We start from the raw sequence: 21,124 nt of genomic DNA, 5'->3' as shown, positions 1-21,124 counted from the left end.
CTTAAACTCCCTCCCAAGTTTTCTCCTTCTCCCTTCCTCCCTGTAATCATGTCTGGTCCCCAGGGGCTCATGTCCTGACACTCCAAGTTAACAAATCAATCCAGTTTTCATTGACCTTCCACTTGTTGTTCAGCCCAAATGATTATTGCTAGGGAGAATGCAAACCAATTTAGTACCAAGGGGAATTGGGGCAAATTTTTAAAGAAAAATACGATTTTCTATATAAACTATCCCAATTTTTTAACTTTAGTAACCCTTTTATAAAAAAAAAAAAAAATTAAACACTCTATGCACCCCTTTTCCCCACCAAAAAAAAAAAAAAGATGCCTACTAGCTAACTTAATTGCAATTTCTGTCCTGGACTTCTAAAGGGTCCGTGGGTGAGATTTTAAGATTTATAAACCTCTTTTTCAAACTGAAGCCAACCCATTAATACTGTAAAATCAATTTAAAGGCATAGTAATCTGAATTTTTAAGGGACTAGGGATAGAATAATTTAGGATGAAATGGTAGGAAAAATACCTGAGTGAAACACAAGAGTAAGGCTGTTGCTTTGAGGAATGCTGTGTTCCTGCACGCAAGTGCACCAAGTGACATGGAAAGTATATTTCTCACTAAGAAGAGTGATCAAACAAGTTTGGAAACACATGTATATGAAATTTGGGTTTTATTCAATTTCCCAAATCGTCCAGGATCCAAAGGGGGCGAGAACATAAAAACGGAGACTTCCTAAGGTCCTCCACTGGCTCTTGTTTCTTCGGTTTCCTCCGGGGTTAAATCAAAATTACTAGGACTCCCAGTCGCACAACCTGAATCTGGCGCAGGCTCGGGCCTCCACTCCCCAAGGGGGCGCTGCACAACACCCGGTCGCCAAGTGAAGCCGAGCACAGGAGGCCGGAAGTATTTCCGCTCCGGACTCATTTCCACTCCGCAAGCCGCGAGCGCTTCGCGTGACGTGTTTCCGGTTGGCTGAACTGTGCACGTGTGTCTCAAGAGGCGATAACGTCATCAGGGAGAGCTGAGAAGCCGGCAGTGCCGCCTCAGTGAAGGCGTCTCACCGACAGCATGTCTCATCTACCGATGAAACTCCTGCGCAAGAAGATCGAGAAGCGGAACCTCAAATTGCGGCAGCGGAATCTAAAGCTACAGGGTGAGACCGCTGGGCTCGCGGCGTGCGTGGGGGCTGAGGGAGCCCATGCGTGCGCCGTGCGCGCTGGGCGACTGCGGGGCCGGGCGGCGCGGTTCCAGTGTCCCCAGGGCTCCAAGGTGGCGCAGGCACCTGTCCCGAGAGCACGTGGGCTTTTCCAGAGTGACCAGGCGGCCTGGGGCAGCCGCGAGTCGGGTCCTAGACCGCTCCGACCTTTCTGAGCATCAGTTTCTCCTGGCTCCTGGCAGAGTTGGAGCGGAAGGCCTCTGGACTCCCTTCCCGACTTCCAGCAGTGCTTCCAGCTAAACCATCCTGTTCCCCTTCCACCCTCCCGGTTCTGACTCTCACAGCCTTCAGGTCCCGCCGCATCCCCCCCGCTCACCCGTTTCAGTCAGACACGTGGAGCTTTCTCCTCTCCGTACACCCTCCATTCATAACATCTACATGTCTACATTTTTTCAAAACAAGCTCAGTTGTCACCCTTTTCACAGAGCTTTCCTGATACCACTGCCTTCTCCTACCCATCTCCAGTCTTGATCTCTCTCGACTCTGTACCACTTCCTCATTTTCAGCTCTTGGTGTCTCTCCTGCACATGTCCAGCGGAAGGCTCTCTCGTGCCCTCTCTTCCCATCACTCCCAACTTTGGATTATAAATTCCTTAAGACCTTCTGTGTATTTGCATCCTCCACAAAGACTTACGTGAAAGGGTTTTTGCCTGAATGTCACCTTTCTTACCTACCTCGTTTGCAGTCCTAACTTTCTGACAGTGAGTCAGAGCTCTTGATGATGTTCTGTTAACCTTTTTGGCTCTGGTATAGGATACAGATCTCCGAGGGCAAGGGTGAAGGCATAATGCATTACCCCAGTTAGTGTTCAGCAGAGATTAATTGAAAGAAATCCTGGGGGACAGGGCACGGTTGTGGGTTTTAGGAATAATGTTTTTGAAGTTCCCTTATATGTCTGTTTCCTATAGAATAATACAGCATTACTAACTACTTCTTGGTAAAGATAATTAAAAGAAGGTGTTTACCTTTTCTATATGTAAACAGAGAAGTTTTTGTAAAGACGTTTTCGGGCATTTATATGTGATAAGTTTTGACAAAGAAGTGCTTTCATCAACAGAGTTTTCAGTTCACTGCTGTCTCGGAAAATTGAGGTTGAATACTTTGAATTTATGTTTATATGAGAAGCAGTAGTGTGAATAAGATGTAAGTCTTTTTTAATATATCAGTTAATCATATGTTTATCAAATACCTAATATTAAAATGTTTGTTTTGTAACTGCCATTGTGTAGTCCCATCTGTTTAAATATTTAACCTCATTGGAGTTTTCCTGTCCCAGACTCTTAACTACTTAAGGACAGAGATGTCGTTTTATGAAGTTAAAAGATCAATGCAGCTTTCCCTTTTCCAGCATTTTTCCTTAAAGGAAATTTAGTTGTTCTGCAGTAGAACACCATAAAACTGCAAGTGGTTTTAATAATAAATGTGAAGGAGAAGCGAAAGCTAAATCATTTCAGTCCTGGAAGCCTTGGGATTTCTCCTGTGGGATTTCAGTGTTTCTGCTTAAACCTCTTCTTTGTCACAATGTGTGTTCTGTTTTTAAACAGCGGCCTCGGATGTGAGCCTCTCGGAAACTCAAAATGGAGATGTGTCTGAAGACACACTGGGAGGGGGAAAAGTAAAAAAGGCCCTCAAACAGTCTGTGAAGGCGGGCTTGTCAGAAGCCCAAAATGGAGCTCTGTCTAAAACAATGGAAGGTGGAAAAGTTAAGAAATCACTGAAGCAGTCTGTGAAGGTGGGCTTGTCAGAAGCCCAAAATGGAGATCTGTCTAACGAAACAGTAGAAGATGAAAACGTTAAAAAATCCCCCAAGAAGTCTGCCATATTAACCAATGGGGGAGCAGCAACACAGCCTCCTAATTCGGAATCGAAGAAGAAGAAGAAGAAGAAAAAGAGAAAAATGGCGGATGATGCTGGGCCTGGTAGGTACCTCATTTTCTTTGCACTCAAGCCGTTCACATGTTCACACAGTGTTTCACGGTTGTCACTCCCCCTTCCCTGTGTTATTGTGTCCACGTGGCAGCTGGGAATCCCCTGCACTCACTGTGTACCGGGGACTCGCCCGAGAGCTAAAGGAGTCATTTGGGAGGGGGAGGCTTTTAACTGTCCTCAGAGTGCCCAGCCCTGCATCAGGTGCTTACATTCCCTAACGACCTTGAAGGAAACCTCACGCTTACATAAGAGTCTTATTAGAATTCTAGAAATTTGCTTTGCTTTTTTGGCAGTTAGCTGGGCTTTTTATGATAGAACACATTCTGTGGCATAGTATTCTAGGTTTACCTACTTGCGAACAGAGTTGTGGAGTTACTGACACGGAAGAAATCGGGGCTGGTAGTAGAATCTGTCTTCTTGGGCCTTTGTGTATCATGTTGTAGGACTTTGCGTTAGTGATTCTTTTCATGTACTTTTTTGCCCTGTTCCTTTTTTCCTACCATAAATTCCTCTAACTGAAAGGAGACTTAGTGATAATTTGGATATGCAAAGTGTATAAAATAGCAGGAAACTTCTGAATAAATGGAACATGAGTTTCCAAATGAGTAGAATGGCCAGGATAGTTTTGGCAGAGGAGAGAAGGGCTGTTTTCTTTTGGAGGAGAACTGGATTTGAATGAGCGTGGGCGACAGCAGCCATTTTGATTGAGATATCAGCAAGCAGAGATTTCAAGGGAGGCTAAAACAGGTGTCAGCAGAGTCTTCGGCCTCCTGCCTGTTTTTGTAGATAAAGCTTCACTGGAACACTGCAGTGCCCATTTGCTTACTTGATCTCTGTGGTGACAGAGAACATATGGCTCACAAAACCTAAAATGTTTGCTCTGACCTTTTATAGTAAAAGTTTGCCAACACCTGGGTTAGAATGTCCTATTCATGTATCTCATCTGAAATAAAATTTCATTGAGAAAGAGCTTTGAACTTTTCCAAACATGCATGGCTTTCTTCAGGCTGCCAACAGACTGATAACATTTATAGGTTATAAGAAACTGCTTAAGCAAAAATAGAGGAAAGCGTGAGGATTAGACATTACAGTTTTTATTTAGAGTGATTGTAGTGCCTTAGAGCTCTCATTCTGAGTGTGCCTAAGGGAGTGACGATGTGTCTCCTCTCAGCATTGAGGTGCAGGGCTGGGAGTTTTAACCCTATTGCTAAACTGCAAGAACCGTTTTAAGGAAGACAAGTGATAAGCCACAGGACCAGCTGGTGATATCCATGGCCTTTGAACATGTGGGTCCTACAGAGCTGACCGTTTCCCAGAGGGTGGTAGTCAGGTCCAAGAAGGAGGCCAGTCCCGGGCTACAGAGTCCTGAGTTGTGGTCTAGGTCAGTTCTCTTCTAACTAGTGTCACTATTGCCATCCATTTATAAAAGCCCAACATGGTAGTTAACCCGTTTGACCCAGAGTAGAACATTGAAGAGTGTGGTGCGAGATAAGACTGGAAAGAGAGTTTAGGACCACATTATGAAAGTCGTGAATGTAGAGGCAACAAGCCAGGAGGCTTACCTTTCCTGCCCTCACCACTTACTACATTCAAGGAACAGGCCAGTTTCTGTCACCCAGCCAAGTGGATTGTTGCCCACCCTTTGTAGTCTCTCTCTAGTCACATGAACAGTCTTTGCTATTTCTGTTCATCTTTAAAACAAAATTAGCTTTTATAGAAAATTTATGTTTAATGGCATAGGAGGAAAAATCTGTGTTTGTTATGAGGTTTTAAAGAATCTATACAGTCACATGTCACTTAACTATGGGGGTACATTCTGAGAAATGCATTGTTAGGAGATTTCACCATTGTACAAGCATCATAGAGTGCATTTAGACAAACCTAGATGCCGATAGCCTACTGCACACATGGGCTCTATGGCACTAATCTTATGGGACATCTGTTGTGTCTGGTCCGTCGTTGACTGAAATGTCGTTATGCGGCATGTGTCTGTATTAATCACGTGCTTTTTTTGTCTCAGTGAAATGTATAGAACTCGGTGTAATTAGTATGCTTAAATTGTTCAGCTCAAGTTTTTAAATATTTCTTAGTCACTTAAGATGGTATAATACCTTAAGAAGCCTAAAAATTGTTTTCTTGACAAATCTGCATGTCCCCATGGGTTTTTAAATATAAACAAATCTTTAATCATAAAAAAGAGACATTCTTAGCAAGCTTTTGAAATTATGCCTCTTGGTCTTACACATCTTTTATTTTGTGATCTCATTTGATGCTTTGATTTTAAGAAATGGGGCCAGCCCGGTGGCACAGCAGTTAAATTCACATGTTCCGCTTCTCAGCGGCCCAGGGTTCACCAGTTCGGATCCCGGGTGCAGACGTGGTACCGCTTGGCAAAAAGCCATGCTGTGGTAGGCGTGCCACGTATAAAGTAGAGGAAGATGGGCATGGATGTTAGCTCAGGGCCAGTCTTCCTCAGCAAAAAGGGGAGGATTGTCAGTAGTTAGCTCAGGGCTAATCTTCCTCAAAAAAAAATTAAGAAAAACTTTTGGGGGGGGTGTTTTGTCCTTTAAAACCAAGATACCAAAAAAGCAAAAACTGAAGACAAAGAGGAATCTGAAGAAGGTGCCCAGGCTCCTGAAGAAACAGAAAACAGTGTGGAGAAGCCAGATGATGGAGAACATGACAGTGAAGTGCCCAGCCTGCCCCTGGGACTGACAGGTAACTTCTGGAAAGTTTTCCAGATCTTAAAAATGTCATGCCTCCCTGGATTGCGGTATTTGAAGGTTCACTTGTGACTGTTTATCTTCCTCATTGTATGCCTGAGTTCTTGTTGTTTCTTTTTCTATTTTTTTCCTTTCCTTCATTCGTAACACTAAATATTTTGCTATGTACACAAACAACTTCTGGGATCCTTTGTTCCTTCGGTTTGTCATTTTCTGTATCTCATCCCATACCGTAGTAGGAGAATCATTGGCGCAGGAGTCTGGAGCCCAGAAGTTTAGTACTGGCTCAGTTACTGATAAGGAAGAAGGATGAGATTAACATTACTGAGGGCCTGTGCTGGGTTGACCTCTTTTGGCCTTTGGCTCTTTGTCTGTAAAGTCAAGAGTTTAGGCTAGCATGAGTTGCTCCTAACCAGAGATGTCCAGGAGTTACTTGAGTGGTTTGGTTTGAGATTTTTGTTTGTTAAAATGTTGAAGCCCAACCCCAGACGTGCTCAATCAGAATGGCAAAGGCTCTGGCAGTGGTTCTCAGCCAGGGCAGTTTTGCCTCCCAGGTGGGGTGACCAGCTCATCCCAGTTTACCCAGGACTTGACCAGTTTTAACATTGAAGGTCCTGCATCCCATAAATCCCACCTCTGTCCCAGGTGGCCTGTGAGGATTGGCCACATCTTTTGGTTGTCAGAACTGGGGCCAGGCTACTGGCATTTAGTGGGTGGAGGTCAGGGATGCTGCAGAACATCCCATAATGCATAGGACAGCCTCTCACAACAGAGAATTATCCAGCCCACGATGTCCATAGTGCCCAGGTTGGCAAGACCTGGGTTATAGCCAGGGTGTGTGTGGGCTGGGGAGCTCACGGGTCATTCTGATGCCTTCACCTGCTGCAGGTCCACAGCACGCTTGCTGTGTGGGTTCACTCTAACAGTCTGTGTCTGCACCTGACTCTTCTCAGTAGTCTCTTTAGAGTTAAATTAACAACACTTTCGATTGACTTCAAATTCAGTTGTTATTATACTAAATGTTTTCACTTTTTATTTCAGATTTCTTAAACATTTCGTTTTTCTCTGAACTCTCTCCCAACCCCGCCAGCCTTGCCATTTTCATTTCATACAAGTTCCTTGATTGTACGTCCTCTGCACCCCTTCTTATTCTGTCACAGTTTGGGCTCTGGGATATAAGGTACACCGCCGTCAGCGGTGGAGAAACTTCAGAAGTGCAGGGTTGTCGTCTTTGTATATAGAAATGGTTGGGGATTTGGCTTTTCTGACTGGAGGAAGCTCTTCTAAGCTTGACTCCAACCCAGTGATGCCTTTAGTCAGCAAAACTAACTTAGGCAATTATAGCAGTATTAACTGTTAAAAAAAGGGGGAAACTCGCTAATGATAAACTGTCTTCTGTTTAGGAGCCTTCGAGGATACTTCATTTGCTTCTCTGACTAGTCTTGTCAATGAGAACACTCTAAAGGCAATAAAAGAAATGGGCTTTACAAACATGACCGAGATTCAGCATAAAAGCATCAGACCGCTTCTGGAAGGCAGGTATGATCCACATTGATGTTTGGGCTTTAATCTGTTTTCAGTGCCAGTAGTTCAGAAAGGAAATACCAGTATGTTCGGTTGATTTTGCACTGTGTGTTGGCTTATGTATCCAACCTGCTTTAAAGACTTATTTGCTGATGTCTGAAGAAAAGCGTTCCCTTCTGTTGTATGGCATGTTTCTTATTTCTGAGTTGGGTATTTGACGCAGGTGATTGCTTTCAGCGATGGAGAAGGTGGGGACTTGGTCTTTTGTTGCTCATGTTCTGGCGTTGATGCCCAAACGATATGCGGTAGTGACATGGTAGGTATTCAGTACATGACTTGTTGAATGAGTAGACTAACTGTCTCTGACCTTTCCTGTCTTAATCCTTAGGGATCTTCTAGCAGCTGCAAAAACAGGCAGTGGCAAAACCCTGGCATTTCTCATCCCTGCAGTTGAACTCATTGTTAAGTTAAAGTTCATGCCCAGAAATGGTAAGTCTGTGATCCACTGTCTTTGCGGTACCTCACTAGAATTATTGTAGCGGGTACGCGCTCCTGGTGATAACTGCAGGCTGACTTTCACCGCGTGTCATTGTTGCCTTTGTAGGAACAGGAGTCCTTATTCTCTCACCTACGAGGGAGCTGGCCATGCAGACTTTTGGTGTTCTTAAGGAGCTAATGACGCACCATATCCATACATATGGGTTAATAATGGGGGGCAGTAACAGATCTGCTGAAGCGCAGAAACTAGCTAATGGGATCAACATTATTGTGGCCACACCAGGCCGTCTCCTGGACCACATGCAGGTAAGAGAACACTGTTATGTAGTCCCTGTCTTACTGTCTTGTGTGAAACCTCAACCTGACAGCTAACAGTTTTTCTTTGTCTTGTTAGAATACCCCAGGGTTTATGTATAAAAACCTGCAGTGTCTGGTTATTGATGAGGCTGACCGTATCTTGGATGTTGGGTTTGAAGAGGAATTAAAGCAAATTATTAAACTTCTGCCAAGTAAGTAGGTGGCATCTGCATGTGATTTGCAAAGTAGTTGGAAGTAGGTGAGGGTTGCTCCTATATGAAAACTGTTAATACCAGAATTCTAACATAGCCGAGTGAGCTTGTGTCAATCAACCTTAGAGGTCGTCTGCAATGCAGCATCAAGCTTACTAGTAACTTGTTACAGTGGTTTTGCCGTTTTAGAGGTTATAATGCAAGTTACACAGTCCTTACACGTCATTCCAGTCCACATCCGCAACCCCATCTTCCTTTCCTTACCTCATTCTAGCGTCTCCCAGGTGGCAGTAGACTTGTGGCCTTCTGTGTTGTATTTGAGTTGTACATATCTTGGTTATAGTATTTGCAACATTGTAAGCTGCTCATATCTATAATAAGGCCATAATCTCCTTCATTAGAGAGTTTGTTTTTTAATGCTTTGTTGAGGTATAATTGACATAATCTGCACATATTTTAAGTAAACAATTTAAGTTTTGCCACATTTATACCTGTGAAGCCGTCACCACAATCAAACAGTGAGCATCTCCGTAACCCTCAAGCTTCTTTGTGCACATTTGTGATCCCTCCCTCTCACCTTCAGTAAGAACAGCCCTCACCTGCTTCCATCAACTGCTCACACACATCTGCCTCCCAGGTGACATTGATCTGCCTTCTGTCACCGCAGATCAGTGTGTGTTTTCTAGAGATTTGTATGCATGGAATCATACAGTATAAATTTGTCTGCTCAGCAAATTCTTTTGCAAGTCATCCATGCTGTTAATATGTATCAGTAGTTCTTTATTCCTCAGTTGCATTCCATTGTGTAAATGTACCACAACTTGTTTATCCATTCACCTGTTGATGGATGATTGTGCTGTTTACGGGTTTTGGTTATTACAAATAAAGTTGCTGTGAACATTCATCTACAACTCTTATTATGGGCATATATTTCCTTTTTTCTTGGGTAACTACCTAGGAGTGGAGTGTTTGGTGTATGTTTAGCTTGTACCATTTTGCTTTCTCATCGGCAGTGTATGAGAGTTCCATTTCCTTCTATTAAGTCTTGAAATTGGGTGGTGTTAACCCCCACCTTTGTTCTTTTTCAGATTGTTTTGGCTATTCTTGTTCTTTGCATTTCTGTATAAATTTTAGAGTCAGTTTATCCATTTCTACCCCCTAAAAAATCTGGTATCTTGGTTGGGATTGTATTGAATATAGATCATTGGTGGAAGGCAATACTGAGTCATTCAAACCCACGAATAAGGTATACCTCCATTTATTAGCTCCTTAATTTCTCTCAGCAGTGTTTTAGAGTTTTCAGTATACAGGTTTTTTCACATCTTTTGTCAGATTTATCCCTAAGTATTTTATTAAAATTTTAAATTGTTCATTGCTTGTATATACAAATACAGTTAATTTTTTAATTTTGACCTTTTATCTGGCAAGATAATTATTACTATACTCAATGGGATTGTTCAGTATGACCTTCCAGATGAAGCTAGCCTTTGGATTTTCTACCTAGGCAAACATACCACCTACATGTAAAAAAATAAAATTCTTCACTTAATTCTTTTCTTGCCTGACTGCACTGGCCAGCATCTCCAGTACAATACTGAATAGAAATGGTGAGAGAAGACATCTTGTCTTCTTCCTGATCTTAAGGGGAAGGCGTTCAATCTTTCACCATTAAGTAGGATGTTTGCCATAGATTTTTTGTAGCTGCTCTTTATCATATTGAGCATGATCCCTTCTGTTCCTAGTTTGCTGAGATTTTTTAATCAGAAATAAATGTTACATTTTGTCAAATGCTTTTTCTGTGTCCTTTGAAACTGTCAGATGTTACTTCTTTAGTTTGTTAATATGGTAAATTATATTGGTTAACTTTCAAATGTTGAACCAACCCTGCATTCCTGGAAAAACCCCACTTGGTTATGATGCATTATCCTTCTTTATATATTGAGTCACTGTGCTGAAATTTTGCATCTATGCTTATGAACTGTTGTTGGGTTTGGGGATCGGGGTAGTGACTGGCTTCAAAGCATGAGTCAGGAAGTAGACTCTCTTCAGTGTCCTGCAGAGTTTCTGAAGAATTGGTAATATTTCTTCCTTAAATGTTCGATAGACTTCACCAGAGGAGGCCGTTGTGGCTGGAGTTTTCTTTACGTGAAGATTTTGGGTACAATTTCTTTAATAGATAGAAGCTGTCCACGTTTTCTCTTTCTGTTGAGTGGCCTTTAGCAGTTTATCTGTCAGGGAAATTGTCCTCCGTCTAAGTTGTCAAGGTTGTGGACAGAGATGTTCATGATGTTCTCCTCTTAATGTCTATAGTGCTGTCATGTCCCCGTTGTTCAGAGTTCTACTTGGAGCATTTGTAGGTGTGAAGCAATTCTGAAGATTCCCTGAAAGATTTGTGTTACCTTTATTTGCATCTGTTTCAGCACGCAGACAGACCATGCTCTTTTCTGCCACACAAACTCGAAAAGTTGAAGACCTGGCAAGGATTTCTCTGAAAAAGGAGCCATTGTATGTTGGTGTTGATGATGATAAAGCTAATGCAACAGTAGATGGTCTTGAGCAGGTAATTTGTGTCAATATCTTAGTTTTTAAGGATCTTCCTTGGTGTTTCCTTGTAACTGTTTGGAGGATCATCCAAAAAGCAGATGGATTAATGAACTTTTAATTCGAATATAGTAAACTTGGTATTGGGTCTGTGGCTCTTTGATGTAAAGTATCTTGAACTCTGAATAATTTGGTCGGCTCTCTTTACTCTCTCTCTCAATATGGCTTGCCACATGGGAGGTTATTAATCACTACCAATTGTAGATGCAGTAAAAAAAATTTGTTTATTAATCTCTTGCTTGAAGACACAAAGTGAGTTAGAAGATGGAGAGACTGGTTTCACCCACGTAGCTTTAGAAGATTGGAAATGAGATGACAAGGATCTAACTAGGTTGATTAAAAATAGAACTTTAAAGGGGCTGGCCCTGTGGCCGAGTGGTTAACGTTCTGTGTGCTCCAGTTCAGCGGCCCGGGTTCACGGGTTCAGATCCCAGGCGGGGACCTACACTGCTCGTCAGCTATGCTGTGGCGGCATTCCACATACAAAATAGTAGGAGATTGGCAGAGATGTTAGCTCAGGGTGAATCTTCCTCACCAAAAAAAAAAAAAAATAGAACTTTAAGATTGAATCTTTTGTTGAATAAAATATTTTCCTGTAACAGTTTAGCTTAAAAACCTTTCATTTGTTGTCTAATTTTTAAAAATATATTCACCCAGCCTTGTTACCTTGTTTGGGATGGTGCACTTAAGCTGTGGTTATTTGAGATCTTGCTGTTAAAAACCTTTTAAAAAAAATGAATCATTGATATGCCTTGAGAATTCTAATTAATAGAGGTGTTAATATATTATGGTTGGAAGAACTGTTGATAACCAGGAATCTCAGAAATGTGAAACGTATTTAGTATCCAGTGTTCGCAGCCAGTAAAAGGAATTGAAAGAGCTAAGATTAGTCTTATGTTAGGAATGCTTGTTAGAATGAAGGCAGTAGTTTTGTTGTAGGTAAGGCATAACAGTGTGGGTACAATACTTACCTTCTGTGCTCGCCGTAAAATTATGTTGGTTCATGAAACTGCAAATGTCCATTTGCTTATTTTGTATCTCCTCGTTTGAACCACTTCTAGGGGTACGTTGTTTGTCCCTCTGAGAAGAGGTTCCTCCTGCTCTTTACATTCCTTAAGAAGAACCGGAAGAAGAAACTAATGGTCTTCTTTTCTTCCTGTAAGTCTGTGAAATACCACTACGAATTGCTGAACTACATCGATTTGCCTGTCTTGGCCATTCATGTAAGTGATCACGATGAGTTTATTGAAAATAGGCTATGCTTATGAAGTTATAGAGATGGTGGAGTTTAAGGTGTTGCTCTCTCCTCTAAACATAGTTCCAAGTAGTTTGCTCAGCATTGGGTGATTGATCCTATGTGGAGGGAGCTTTGCTCGGTGTGGAGGGGTGAGGACCACGCAGGAGTAAGAGACGCCGTCCACTTGGGGAAATAGGACGTAGGCCAGAGAGTGCACTTGAAAGAAAGCAGCTTAACAACGCCACAGTCTGGGCGTCTACATCTGGCCTCCCAGACACAGCCTCCAGTCTCCAGCTCTGATGGATGTTGTGATTGGATTCTAGGGAAAGCAGAAGCAAAACAAGCGGACCACCACGTTCTTCCAGTTCTGCAATGCAGATTCAGGCATATTGTTGTGCACAGACGTGGCAGCTAGAGGGCTGGATATTCCTGAAGTCGACTGGATTGTGCAGTATGACCCTCCAGATGACCCCAAGGTAACTGGCATCCTTGGGGTTTCTCCAGAGTGGCTCTCACTAAGGACTGTGCTTACTCTCCACGCTCCCTGAGGAATGGCACATTTCACACTCAGAGGTGTCTCCCTTGGTCATTCGGTCATGTTTTATTGTGCAGCCATTGCCACGTTTCTCTGCTGCTGATAATATTTAGGGCGTCTGCAGGACTCAAAACGGGTGTGCACAGAGATGTGAGAGGCATCAGTGGGACTTCAGTTAGGAACGTTCCAGGCTTGGAATGATGTGTTAGGAGCAGTAGGTGTCAGAAGGAAATAGAGTTTGATTACAGAGATAGGTAAGATTCTGTAGCATATGTGGTAAAATAAGTTACATTAAGTATTTTAAACAAACAATAGATTATGTAAATTATCAGCCAGCATTTAAACACGTTTCACAAAGCCGTTTTAAAGATGAAGCACACTTAGTAGTCATTTTATCAGATCATAGAGTTAATGTGAGTATCGTGTCCAGCTTTCCTTCAGCCTCGGTCATTGCCCTGTTACCTTTTGGGGATGGTGCAAGCGGAAGGAATGGTGGGCCAGCTTTGTGGTACGTGATGATGGTCTGTGTGGCACAGCCCTGGAGGCCCAGCACTGTCTCATCCAGATGTGCTGACACACACTGTCCACTACCGTGCAAGTCCCGGGAATGCAGCCCGCCACTGGTTCTGTGGAGGTCCATGTGTAACTCAGGTTATCTCTCTTCACCAAAGGAATATATTCATCGTGTGGGCAGAACAGCCAGAGGCCTAAACGGAAGAGGGCACGCCTTGCTCATTTTGCGCCCCGAAGAGTTGGGTTTCCTTCGTTACTTAAAGCAATCCAAGGTAAAGGTCTTTGCTTGGAAAATCTTCAGTTGGGAGCAGATTGCTCTTGTTGGGCCTCATTTGCTAGTGCAGACAGCCATAAGCAGCATTTCTAGATGTGTCCAAGGAGTCATGAGTCACTGCAGTGCTAGGAGAACAATGGTTACAGTGCATAGGTAAGCAGATGAGGTTTTCCGTGGGTCCAGCCGAGGAAATGAGAGCAGGAAGAACTCCCCGCACAGCTCAGCCCTGGAGCTCTGCATTGCTCAGCGGTGCGTCTCGTGTCCCCAGCCTCCCCTCTCCCAGCCATGCAGCCCTGTTTGAGACCTCCTCTCCTTCTAAGCTCCCTCACACCTGATCATCTCCAGCTCCTGCTCCCCTTCCTCCATCTTCTCCACGTCTCTCCATCCTGGTGTCTTTCCCTCTCACCTCACCGCAAGCTGTGGGGTCGCCCTTCACTCTACCTCTTCCTCTTCCTTCTGGCCCTTGTTCGTCAGCTCTGTGTTTTACCTTCACTCTCTCCCTGGCAGTTAGCTCTTTACCATCTCAAGTCTCACTAAAAAAAGAGCTTCAAGGCTAAACCCATTCTCCTACCACCACCTCCAGGGTGGCTACTGCCCCTTGCCTTTCTTCAGTCTGACTTTTGAGAAGTGCTTTGTATCTTCTCCATTTACTTTCCCCTCCCCCTGATCTCCAGCCCCCCTCATCTGACTTTGACCTCCTCCTGTCCACCAAGTCTGAGTTCATTAGAGTCCAGTGGCCTCTTTTTTGCTAGATCTTATAAACACTTGTCAGGCCTTCTTTTTTCTGACATGTGCCTCCTCTTTGGCTCCCCTGGCACAGTGTTGCCAAGGAGATTTTCCTCCACTGTGCAGCTAGGTACATTTCCCCAAAGTTGCCCTACAGCCTTTGCACGTTTTCTCTAGAATGCCCTTTTCCTGGTTCTCTGGATTGCTCTGGTTTCAGCTAGCTGTTACCTCTTCTGGGAAGCCAGCACTGATCTCCTGCCCTCCCTCGTGTTCCCACAGCACAAGGGCTCATCGAGTTGTCATCTTATCACTTACCTGTGTCCCCAGCAAGACTGCAAGCTTTCTGAGGGTGGGCCCAGGACGTGGGCTGCATCCCACCAACCCCCAGCACGCAGCACAGGTCTGGCACTTTCCAGTTATCTAAGAAGTGAAAACTGCTTTCCTTCCTGTAGGAGTTTTTGGCCACAAACCCCAGTCAAGTCACAGGGCAGTGTGGTGTTAGGGCAGCTCTCTTGACATGGAAGGAAGGACTAGTGGTCCTTCTAACTGGAAGCTGCAGCCTACTTAACCATGTCGCATCCGTAGAGATCCTTATTGAGAGGAAAAGGCTTCTGCACGTCGATCCCCCCTGGTTTACTAATCTTCCTGCTTTTATTTTCTAGGTTCCATTAAGTGAGTTTGAGTTTTCCTGGTCCAAAATTTCTGACATTCAGTCTCAGGTATGCTCTTCGCCCAGCCTCGGCTTCGTCCCAGCACTGACCGTGTAGTGTCTCAGCAGTGGCCATTGTCCTCCACATCTCCTTTTTCATAAAATGAGAAATTTGGACTGTGTGATCTTTTAGGTTTCTTGCTGTGCTGGTTACTGCATTCCTGTACTCTCTACTTTGTTCTCTTCCATAACTTCCAAGAACTTTGTCATTATTCTTACTGCAGCTTGATTGCATATATTACAAAGCTTAGAGCAAGTGTTTTTTACAGGATGGTTTTGTTCTAATATGTATGCGATCTGCTTTCCTATTTTATTAAAACCAATGTGTCTTTCCATTTCAGCTTGAAAAATTGATTGAAAAGAACTACTTCCTTCATAAGTCAGCCCAGGAAGCATACAAGTCGTACATTCGAGCATACGATTCCCACTCTCTGAAACAGATCTTTAATGTGAATAACTTAAATTTGCCTCAGGTTGCTCTGTCATTTGGTTTCAAGGTGCCTCCTTTTGTTGATCTGAGTATCCTTTTCTTTGTTGTTATGAATTGATCCGGGACCTAGGGGACAAGAGCTTGATGGAGAAGCATTGGGGCTTAGTTCCTGGGTTATTTTGTGCTCTGGCTGAAGACTGGGGGCCCAGGTGTTCGTCTGGTCCCCGTCTGCTTGTCTGCACTAGCACAGAGTAGGCAGGGATTAATTATCTGAGTGGGGATTGCAGAAGGAATGACTTCGGCCTTAAAGAAAACCAAGGAATTTGACTGGCAAACAGTGGGAGCCAGAGGAAGTCGTAGATTCCGGAGAGAGGCATGGAGGGTAAAATTGCAGGGTTCCGTGGTTAGGAGGCTTCACTGTACGGGGGGTGTGGAGAAACGGGATGTCCTGACGCTGGAGAGAACACGGGGCCTCCCGAAGTTTTTATCCTCACACGGCCAGTAATGGACGGACTTCATACAAGGAGGGTGCAAGATCAGCAAAAGAAAATAAAATTTAAGTGCTGCCTAAGGTAAAATGCAAAGGGAATACTTCCATTGTTTCTGTTGCAGTTTATAATGTGTGCTTTATTACCGCATTTTCAACAGAAGCAGCTGAACCAGCTGAAGTGAGACCTGTTGGTTAACACCCCGGCGGTACCTCCCAAGGGGACTGGAGGACCAAATCTGGGTCACCATCCCCAGTGTAGGTGTCGCGGAAATGTCTGTTGTGGTGAATACACGTTGACTCCTGTGAAAGGAGGAACAGCTCCTTGGCTGGGTTAAGCATTCCTGAATCAGCTCCGAGCAGAGGTGAAAGTCATTTGTTTTGACACGGGGTATTTTTTCTTATGTTCCTGTAAACTTGCAGATTTCCTTCTGAAGGCCTTATAAATAACTGTCTTCAGTTTCATTGTGTGGAGAGAAGAATGAATATGACTGTTACACTGGGCTTAAAATCAGACCTGCTAATTTTAGTTCACGGTTACGTGGCCACTCCTGATTTTCTGGAAATTTGCTGCCCAGGCCCGAGTGTGCACGTTTTCGTAGTTCAGGGAGAGGTTGTGGTAGAGGGACAGCAGTGCGCATGCTGGTCTGTTCTCTCTTAGATGTCGCATTGGAGTTCATTATCTGTGTGTTGCTTCATTTCCTTAACGGTCACCTTTAGACGTGAACAGCAATGAAGGCAAGCTTAAAAAGAGGGGAGGCGGCGGCGGATTCGGCTACCAGAAAACCAGGAAAGTCGAGAAATCCAAAATCTTCAAGCACATCAGCAGGAAATCGTCGGACAGCAGGCAGTTCTCTCACTGAGGACGCTCTGGCCTGCCTTCCTTCGTGTCCTGAAATGCAGTGTTGTCCTGCTCTCTGCAAGGAGTGTCTGTAACCAGGCTTTGGACCGTTCTCACGAGGGCGGAAGTGGACTTGGGTTGCAAGCACGCAGTGCTGTTGTTCCCACAGCTCTCTTTTCTCTTGGGAATACAAAACAGAGCTCACCTTTTCTTGATTGCCCAGCGGTAAAGCAAGGGATCTTTTTGGTCTTTGTTAGGATGATAGGGTATTTTTAAGTTTCACCCCCCCCCCCCCATTTGTCACTGTTTTACTGTAGTTCTTTTGTGCCTTTCCTTCCTGGTGTCTGAAGTCTTGCGGCGTGCATTGCTGCACCAGCCTGCTGTAAAGGCCGATGACCCAGCACGCTGGTGGCAACGCCGAAAACTGTCTCGGTTGCTCTTTGCTCTTGGCTGCTTCTCGGCCCTTAACAGTGGTTCCTGACCCTGCTGCAAATGCCGCCACGCCACAGGGCAGCGAGCTCGGGGGACGCCTAGGAAGCCACCTTGGGCTAAAGGTGGCATCGGTTTTTATATACGCCAGATTTTAAAACCATGAGCATTTCTCAACTTTTTTTAACATCGAGAAATGTGGGTTATTTGTCATAGTTTGAATGAAGCGCCCCTAGCAGTCCTAACATTTGAGAGGGGGCAGAATCGGATGTATTGAGCCTCATTTATACCAATATAGGCATAATGTTCTGTTTTTTATTCGGTAACTTCACAGAGACTTTAAAAAAAAGTAGTCACAAAGAGTGGTGATGCTCCTCATTTGAATTTGTCTCCAGTGGTTTGGACTGGGCGAGCCCTCCTAACTGCAGTTATTAGAAGGCGGGGCCGACTGTCAGCAGACTCAAGGCCCGGCCAGCCGACCGTGCTGAGCGCACACAATGCTCTTACCTTTTTGGGAAAAATTACTTCTTCCAGATCCATGAAACAAAAATAGATTCACAGTGAAAACCGGAAATGAATGGAGTTCAGAAAGAGACGATGGTTTAGTCAGATAGGTTTTCTTGTTACAGGAGCTCTTAATTTCTAGTATGTTTCACAGTTTGTTTTATTTCTAGTGTATTTTATAACTACAAAGTGGTTATAACATTTTGTAGCAATTCAAAACCAAAGTACTAGCATTGTTTTGCTGTTGTGCCAGTTCATATTCATAGACTCCTAAGTCCGCTGAGAACATCAAATTAGAGGAAAGAGGGTGATAAATAGCATTTCAGTCGGAAAAGAAAAGAACGATATTCTGCCCCTGGGCGTGACCACTGTCACCTAGGTGGACCTGTCCTAGGTTTCAGACCTCAGCTGCCGCATTCCTCGTGCTTAATTACTGTTTCTCTGTCTAGTAACTTGGTTTTCTTTTTTGTTTCACAAATGATCATGTTTCAAAAAATAGACTAAAGCAAAAGGAAGAATATTTAATCACTGAACAGAAATAAATACTGTGGATATTTTGGTATTTAACTTTCCAGTGTTTTGTATACATTTTTAATTTTTTTATCCAATGAATTCATCCTCTGCCCACAATTTGTAACCAGCTTGTTTCATAACATGTCGTTTTCCTGTCATTAAACAGTTAGACCAGCTTTGTATTTCATTGATTGCTGTGCTTTGCTGACCTTGCTTAGTCAGCCTGGATTTGGGTTCTGGGTACCTGCTTGTGCCCGGCTGGCGCCCTCTGTCTCAGCATATCCCGTGACCCTGTTTGTCTTCCATGGTTGACCTCCACCATGTAAGGCAGTCTCCAGAGATGCTGAGAAAAGTATACAAACAGAGGGTAGAAAGACTGTTCCTCTTAGACTAACGGCTTCTTTCAGGTACTTGCTGAGTTCTGTGGGAGATTCTGCTGCAGGATGGTCCGGACTAGGGACATTCAGACAACCAGATGACCAACCTGGCCAGATTGAGCTGTGAGGGAGCCAGTTACTAGAATCAGATACAAGGTCGGGGCAGCACCGTCTGCAAGGTTCATTTGTACAAGGAGAAGGGATCCTTAGGTTCCTGTGCCAAAAGCACAGCTCTGGTGGCATGTGTTAGGCCATAAGCTTGCCACAGGGGATTATGTGGCTTCAACTAGGAAGGTTTGGCAGCATGGACTGGGAGCCAAGCAGATCACTACATGCAAATAGGACCCTTCGGGTCTCCTGGGCTGCAAGTGACAAGTCATCGTTGTATCTAAATTTATTTTTGTCTTAACTAGACAGGTTAGTGTAAGTAAAGCTGAATTCAAGATGTCAAAATTAAAGGATAGTAAAAATGAGTGGTCCCGAACAGAATGCCTGGATTCAAATTCCAGCTGTGCCTCATATATTTCTGGGCCTGTTAAATGAGTAAAACAAAGGAATAAAACCTCCTTCCTAAGGTGGTGAGGATTGAATGAGCTAACATGTGGAGCGCTTAGGAGCGTCCTGGCACAGGGCAGCCTTAACTGTTAGCTGTCAGCATTAATATGTATGCTACACATGCCAAGTGTGCTCCCCGACAGCGTCAGGTGCAGGGACACATTGCAAGTCCCTAGCCAGTTTGGGCCTTTGGGGGTACAAAGATGGGATTTCTGACAGCCTGGATTCCCTGGAATTTGAAAATCGGACCCAGGGTTTGGAAAGTGCTCCAGTCCTGCAGCAGCTTCCTGAGATGACTGTCAAGCAGACGAATGCAGTTCTCAAGGCTGCTCTGCTGAGTGTGAAGGCGGAAGCAACAGTCGTGTCTGTGGATACCCGTATGTGATGGCTTAGAACTGTGTTACCTGCCAGGAATTGTGCAGGTGACACACGCACGTGGCCAAGCTCCTCTTATGGTCCTGGCTACAGTCTAGAGAAGGTAAAGAGATCATGAACAGCTGCAGTACTGTTTTCCACATCATGTGATAGCTGCAGATTAAATATTCCAGCTACTTCTAACCCTGGAAATTCTGCTTTCTTCTTGGGTTCTGGTGGACTTCAACTGATGAAAAGGTGATGGAATTTTCTCTGCCTATAGAAGACAAGCTTCTCTCATAGGGAGTGAGTTCCCAAATGCTGATTGTGCCATGTGAGAAACACCAAGATTTCTAAAGATTTTCTTGCGCCATTTGCCCACAAGATTTTGATTTAGGCCTGTGGTGGGGCAGGGGAATCTCTGGCTGATTCTCACGCACAGCTAGGTTTGGGAACATCCAGTCTAGAATCCATCCACATACAACCTCTTTATAAACTTTTTAATGTTCTCATCTTGCAAAGTGAAAACGCCCAACACGGGAAATGGTGTTAGTGTTTAGTCATCCGCAAACTAGGGTGGCCCCGAGGAGACAGACTCAGGGTGTCCAGAGGGAAATGGCTGTGCCTTTGTGGGAAAGCCTTCTGTGGAAGAAGCACTGTCGCACAGTGTAACAACGAGGGTCCCTGTGCCTCCCCCAGGCAGACAGCCTTGAGCTGGCCCAACAGTGTTCCAGTCAATTGGAATTCAGTCGACTGGTGTTGACACAGGAGATGAAACCCATCTGCCTTGGCTGCATGTCTTTAAGAAGAAAGCCATTTTCCCCTCTAGGACTCAGTATCATCTGTAAATTTAAAGGGGGATGGGAACTTTTTTAACTGGATGACCACTGTAGTGGACATTTTTTGTCTGAGGGCTTCCCAGGGTCTAACCTCTTTCCTGTATTTGGAGACCATGTCCTTTGAGTCCTGGTGGGTCGTCAAGATCACTTCCCTTCAGGAAAGCAGAAGCCAGGGCAGTGCAGTGACCTAGGTTTGATGGATCAAGACATACCTGCCCGACCCTGAATCGGGTACTAATGAAACAGAAGAGCAAAAACAAGTGCAAGCTCCCTCATCCAGCTTCTGTGGGCCGCAGCATCCCGCATCGGAGCAGAGTTGGTTCCAGCGGTGCCCTCCAGGCAGCAGGAGTTCTCCAGGCAGATTGATCCTGGGGCCTGACTTTGTGGTCCTGCCCCTACTCCTGCCTGTTTTCCAAGCCTGGTTCTCCAGCCACCGATTATCATTTCAATTAATTCCTTTTCAGTTGAAATCGTTCAGAGTGGCTCTTTGTTGCTCACAACTAAGAAGAAAGATACAGCCCTGAGGGCCCTCTAACATTCAGGGATTCCTAGATTTGGTTTCTCTCTCTCCCTCTTTTGGTGGGTACGATGTCCAGGTTGCTTCCCACCGTTCATGCTTTCCTTGCCCGCAGCCTCCCTGCTCCTGAGCACAGGGAAGTGGTTGCTTCAGAGCAAAGCCAGGACTTGAAAACAAGAAAGGCGATGGTGTGTCAAAAAACGAACAATTGGCAAGCTCACCACCTCCAGGAACAGATCATGGAGAAGCTGGTGTGGATCTGGAGGTATAGGAGGCAGGAAAAAGTG

General features: G+C 44.4%; 1 protein-coding gene and 1 long non-coding RNA gene across 3 annotated transcripts; one reads left to right on the top strand and one right to left on the bottom strand.

Annotated features, from left to right (window-relative positions):
- The first annotated feature begins 925 nt into the window (after nt 1-925).
- DDX18 (DEAD-box helicase 18) lies at nt 926-18,371 on the top strand. Of its 2 annotated transcripts, XM_023622794.2 has the most exons (14): nt 926-1,150; nt 2,758-3,132; nt 5,720-5,860; nt 7,269-7,404; nt 7,778-7,878; nt 7,994-8,193; nt 8,282-8,396; nt 10,817-10,956; nt 12,059-12,220; nt 12,558-12,710; nt 13,441-13,554; nt 14,945-15,001; nt 15,333-15,510; nt 16,629-18,371. In XM_023622794.2, exons 1-14 carry the CDS (start codon nt 1,066-1,068, stop codon nt 16,769-16,771), a joined length of 2,100 nt encoding a protein of 699 aa, XP_023478562.2. In that variant the 5' UTR covers nt 926-1,065; the 3' UTR covers nt 16,772-18,371. The 2 variants fall into 2 exon arrangements, with proteins under 2 accessions (XP_023478562.2, XP_070096825.1); XM_070240724.1 differs by lacking the exons at nt 15,333-15,510; nt 16,629-18,371 and having other exon boundaries at nt 14,562-15,004.
- Nucleotides 9,639-14,863, bottom strand: LOC138918627 (uncharacterized). The gene is made up of 3 exons (XR_011428177.1): nt 14,598-14,863; nt 11,969-13,681; nt 9,639-11,523 (listed from the first exon to the last, which is right to left on the bottom strand). It is a non-coding gene; the product is annotated as an uncharacterized lncRNA (long non-coding RNA).
- Nucleotides 18,372-21,124: the final 2,753 nt, after the last annotated feature.

This window comes from Equus caballus, chromosome 18 (assembly GCF_041296265.1).
Source record: "Equus caballus isolate H_3958 breed thoroughbred chromosome 18, TB-T2T, whole genome shotgun sequence".
Taxonomy (NCBI): Eukaryota; Metazoa; Chordata; class Mammalia; order Perissodactyla; family Equidae; genus Equus; species Equus caballus.
The sequence above is the reverse complement of the archived record's forward strand: the minus strand, read 5'-3'. Positions and strand labels throughout refer to the sequence as shown.

Coding starts and splice junctions, on each gene's coding strand:
- DDX18 (XM_023622794.2), top strand. CDS start 1,066: ATGTCTCATCTACCGATGAAACTCCTGCGCAAGAAGATCGAGAAGCGG. Junction 5,861..7,268: donor CCTGCCCCTGGGACTGACAG/GTAACTTCTGGA, acceptor TCTTCTGTTTAG/GAGCCTTCGAGGATACTTCA. Junction 8,194..8,281: donor GTCTCCTGGACCACATGCAG/GTAAGAGAACAC, acceptor TTGTCTTGTTAG/AATACCCCAGGGTTTATGTA.